The following is a 5,316-nucleotide window of genomic DNA, read 5'->3' as shown; positions in this document are numbered from 1 at the left end:
AATACAAAAAGGAAAATTGGGAGTGAAATAAACGTCACTGATATTATGTTAACTTAATAATTTTTAATTATGGGCATATTTTAATTTATTAAATTTACATTTACTACAATAAAAAAATGTTGGAAATGATTTGACTGTCAAGAAAGAAAGATATTAAAAATAATTAACAATCAAACCGTTTGTCGTCTGATTTTCTCTATACACCATTTATAAGTCGTTGAATTGTTTCATTACCGAGCTAAATAGCATTATTTAAGGGATTCAAGAGATATAAATAAAGAGAAACTTCTATTTTGGGTGAGTTTAACTCATGTGCTTAAGTTGCCTTGAATTCAAGTAATGCTTAAAACTAAGTCATTTTAAGTGAAAAGTGGTAGTACTAATTATTTATCAACTAGGCTAAACTTTGGTGGCTAAACCCAGAAAAGTTTCTTTAAACAAAAATTGTTCATATTGTTGACCCAATGCAGTCTAGCTCATTTGATATGAACTCTCTGGCTGTAAGTTTGATTCTTTCCCAGGTTTTGCTTCCACACTGGTTCGAGTCTTTGTCAGTTTCCCAATTTTGTTTTATGTTCTTTTGCATATTGCTTTCAACAGCTGTGGTATTAATAGTACAGCCTAGCAGGGTAGGACATTCCTGCATACTTTTTATTGGTGGATGGGACTTTCAGTTCTCTCAAAAAGAGATAAAAACCAGACATGAAGTCTGATCTTTCCAAGCTTTCCCGTGATTATTTCAATATCAACAGCTTCGCCAGTTCATTTGCTGTTGGAATTTACTTGCAGAAAATTCTGTTAAGAAAAATGCCCCCCCCCCCAAGGCATCATTGCCATACAGAAAGAGCACGTAGATGCTTTTCTTCTTTTGTAGGCTTAGTGGAAACGTCAAAGGTGAAAAAACAAGGGCAATTATTTAGATAATGATGTGAAGTCTTTGCCTTCTACTCGACCTTCAGTGAATAGGAAGTGTAACCAATGAGTTTTCTTTCCATTAGGTTATCCTAAGGTGGGAACTTTGAGGACCAAGGCGGTTCAATAATTTTAAAAACATAAAATGTTTAAATATTTAAATGAGGTCTTTTTAATTAAAATTTAAAAAAATTATAATTAATTGAAGATCATTTAAAATATGTTAATTTTATTGAAAATAAATAAAAATAAGTGAGAATTATTAGTATTATGAAAATTAAAAAGTGACCAAAAATAGAGATATATTAAGCATGTAATTGAAAAAGTGAAAGAATATATATATAATTTTATTAATTATTTTGACATTTACATAAATGAAAAAGTGAGATAAATAATTAAAAATTAATAAGAGGTAGAAAGTGAGAAAAATAAATATTTAATAGATATTTAATTTAAAAAATATTTTATTAATTAATTTAATTTTATATATTTTTAATATAATTAATTATATTATATAAAATTATTGGGCTCATAAAATTGTGGGGTCTAAAGCAAGGGCTTTGGTGGCTTTATGCTAAAGCCAGCCCTGTTGAGGACCCTTGTGATTTTGGTACTCCATGTGATTTTGGAGGCACTCTCTGCACAGGGGACCCCATAGGCTTCCCGTGTACTGTCTTGAAATGTTATTAATAAAACTCTTATGATTGGCTGAGGAAAAAAAAAAAAGTAGCCTCTTTTTGTATACAAATGAACTTTCTAAGGAAGCTTCGTCCCGAATACTAGTGGGAATGGTCTTTGGTACAATGTTTAAAAGAAGATTTGTCATCTGATGAGCTTGTTAAACCTTGTTTAGGTCCCTTGATATAGGCCAAACATAGCCTATAAGAAACAAGTTGCCATTACTTAAGAGTTAACTAAAATCTAATCGAAATTAACAGTAAAAAATTTAACTACTATATACACTAGTGTTCACGTTTGTGTATGGACCTACGTATCTGCACTCTTTAGTTAATACCAATCACTAAATTCTGAGTAGATAAAGAAGGATTTGTCTTTTATGAAGGTATCAAGCTATATTAGGCTGAAAGGTGCTATTGCAATTTGTATAGTTTAAGAAGACAAAACCTTTTGGCTTTCTAAGGTCTTATAAGAGTTCCATGGCTTGCTATTTCTTGTTAGTCCTGCTTATCCTTACTGTTTCTGGTGCATCAGTGGAAGCTCATGGCAAACTCTCACCAAACTACTACAGCTCCACTTGCCCTGAAGTGTTGTCTATTGTTAAAGAACGAGTAAGAGTTGCCATAAAGAAGGAAGCTCGCATGGGGGCATCTTTGCTCCGGTTGCATTTCCATGACTGCTTTGTTAATGTGAGTGTGGTTTCACTTTTATAAGTTTGGTTTTGTTCTAGGCTCATGCTGTTTTAATCAATTAATAGTGAATTTGGACAATGAAAATTGGGCAGGGCTGCGATGGATCTTTATTATTGGATGATACTGCCACCTTTATAGGGGAGAAGACTGCAGCACCTAACAATAATTCGGTCAGGGGATTTTATGTGGTTGATGACATTAAAGCTAAAGTAGAGAAAGCATGCCCTGGAGTGGTATCCTGTGCTGATATTCTTGCCATTGCAGCGCGCGATTCGACTGCCATGGTCAGTCTCTTAAAATGCACGAACTTTATCGGCAAGTTATTGATTTCTTTTTCCAGTCTGGGCAGTTGGCTTGGTTGGGTTGCAGTTGTTTCATCATTTATAATAATGTCTTTTTATCATTTGCAGCTAGGGGGTCCTTCATGGGAAGTTAAGTTAGGGAGAAGGGATTCTACAACTGCTAGCAGGGCTGCTGCAAACAACTCAATTCCTGCACCCACTTTCAATATAAGTGGTCTCCTATTGAGCTTCGCTGCTCAAGGACTCTCATTGGAAGACTTGGTGGCTCTTTCAGGTAATGAGACTCTAAGTTGGCAGATACTGTATTTAATAAACAATACAAATATGATGATTACATTCTCTTAATTGTGTATCAAGGGGATGTTGACAGAAAACCAAATGACCTATCCTTTTCTTTGATCAATCATGTAATTTAGAGCATACCACTTAAAACAAATTAATAGCTCATCTTTGAATGGCAGGTTCACACACTATTGGCCTGGCCAGGTGCACATCATTTCGGACACACATCTACAATGACTCGAACATTGATGCCTCATTCGCCAAGTCCTTGCAACGCAAGTGCCCGAAATCTGGAAAGGATAATGTGCATCAACCCCTTGATTTTCAAACTCCAACTAGTTTTGATAACCTGTACTACCACAACTTGTTGAAGATGAAGGGTCTCCTCCATTCTGACCAGGAGCTCTTTAATGGCGCTTCTGCTGATTGTCTGGTAGAAGAGTATGCCGCAGATACTTCTGCATTTTTTAAGGCCTTTGCTAAATCTATGATCAAAATGGGCGACATCAAGCCTCTCACGGGAAGCTCTGGAGAGATCAGGACCAACTGCAGAAAAGTCAATTGAAAGATTCTTGCCTGGAAAATGTAATAAGAAACTACAATATGTGATATGTCTAGTAACTGTTAGAAAAGCTGCTTTATGATCAGTGGATCATAAACAGTGAAAATAATAGCTTTTAGTTTTCCTGATTGCTTAAAGCCTTGAATTATGTGAGTTTATATGATTATGATTACCGATAAACTGTGAGAGAGTGAACAAGAGTTTCACCATCTACAATGATGGGGCTGCCATTCGGCTTTTGACAAGCGTGCAAGCAGCGGTTATTACCGATGCCTGCGCCAAGAATCTCTACAGCCTTCCTAAAGGAGTACACGTGTAGGTGCTGAGAATTTACAGCAAATCCCTAAGAAAGGAAAAAAATACACTCAGTAAATAGAAAGGTGAAGTAACGAGAACAGTAAAGTAAAAAAGTAAAACTCTAAATGGTAAAAGACTGATTAAATGAATCAAGTGTAGTTCCCACATGCTTAGCTTTCTTCTTCGTTCAAACTGGCTTATGGCGTGAACTTTTATTGAAGAATTCTACTACAGCTTCAATACAGGAACAAAAACCAACCTTTCAACATACTTCCTTGGGTTTTCTCTTGCACACCCTAATTTAGACCTTAGAAAAATGAATTTTTCCTTGTTTAAGCATTTGTTGAAAATGTCGGCAAGCTGTTCATCAATACTACAATGCATCACATTTACTTCTTTGACTTTAACAGCATCTTTAATTAAATGAAATTAAACCCAGATATGCTTGGTTCGCTTAAGTTGCAGAGGATTCTTTGCAATTGAAATAGCAAACTGATTGTCTATGAATAATGTAGTTCCCCTTTGAGATTGTATCCCAAATCAGTTTGAATTTTGTTTTTTAGTTCTTTCTTTTGAATTTCGGACCATTAGCTATCTATTTGAACTTCTTTTTGGTAAGTTTAGTAGTTTATCCTTCATCCACAACATGTGTTTTCGCTTCACCAAAAACAGCAACTTGTTCTTGTTTCTTACATTCCTCTTCAATTCAAAGATGATTTGCTAAAGCCTTAAGAGTTATTTCCTCTTTTTTGTGCTTTAGACTTTTAGTAAAGTCTTTCAATGATGGAAGAAGTTTGTCTATAATAAAGGACACAACTATAGTTTCATCTATTTTTATTTTATATATATTGCTTAAATTGATTGAGCATTTTTCATTTCACGCAGTTGTTCAATAACAGAACGTCCATCAACCGTTTGATAATGATTAAAGTGACTGACAATAAATTTCTAACTTTACATCTTCTGTCATGCACCTGGCCTTTAGTTTGTTCTATAATTTTTTTGTAGTAGCCTCATTCTAGTATGTGTCAAATCAATCAAATCATTCAAAATATGACCCTTACACATATAATATGCATTGTCTCATTTCTACCTCTCTCTAGTTGCAACAATAGATTCATTTCCATTCTCTTCTCGCCTGGTGTTGTCAGCACATACACAACTTCAACGTTGAAAGTAGGAAATGCATCTTCTTCTGCAATCTTAGAAATTTGCCACCATCAAATCCGTGCAATTTCACAAAGTCAGAAGCCAATTCTCTTAGTATTCTACTTGCAACAACTATTGTTGAAATATAATCAAACCTTAAGATTATTAGAACACCGAACTGGAAAATATTAAATGACTTCAAGGCTTGTAATAATGCCATTGTCAAGTTTTATTCACCCCCATTGATTCTGTGCAAAAGAGTTGTTTACGATAAATCTTGAGGATACAATGAAGTTCAGCGATTGACTGTGTTTCGCACTGACGAAATCAATTCACTAAGCATCCATTAATGTATGCCAAGATTACCTAGACTTCTATATTATTTTTTACAGTAAAACAATATAGTAGAAAGTTTAGAGAATATTAAAAAGAAAGGAGAAAT

At 34.4% G+C, this 5,316-nt stretch overlaps 1 protein-coding gene across 1 annotated transcript; it reads left to right on the top strand.

Moving 5' to 3' along the window:
- The first annotated feature begins 2,004 nt into the window (after positions 1-2,004).
- Positions 2,005-3,658, top strand: LOC18587400 (peroxidase P7-like). Its single transcript, XM_007011153.3, has 4 exons — positions 2,005-2,279; positions 2,375-2,566; positions 2,693-2,858; positions 3,046-3,658. Exons 1-4 carry the CDS (start codon positions 2,070-2,072, stop codon positions 3,429-3,431), a joined length of 954 nt encoding a protein of 317 aa, XP_007011215.3. The 5' UTR covers positions 2,005-2,069; the 3' UTR covers positions 3,432-3,658.
- Positions 3,659-5,316: the final 1,658 nt, after the last annotated feature.

This window comes from Theobroma cacao, chromosome 10 (assembly GCF_053813885.1).
Source record: "Theobroma cacao isolate CCN51 chromosome 10, ASM5381388v1, whole genome shotgun sequence".
Taxonomy (NCBI): Eukaryota; Viridiplantae; Streptophyta; class Magnoliopsida; order Malvales; family Malvaceae; genus Theobroma; species Theobroma cacao.
Note: the sequence above shows the minus strand (reverse complement) of the source record. Positions and strands in the feature narration are given on the sequence as shown.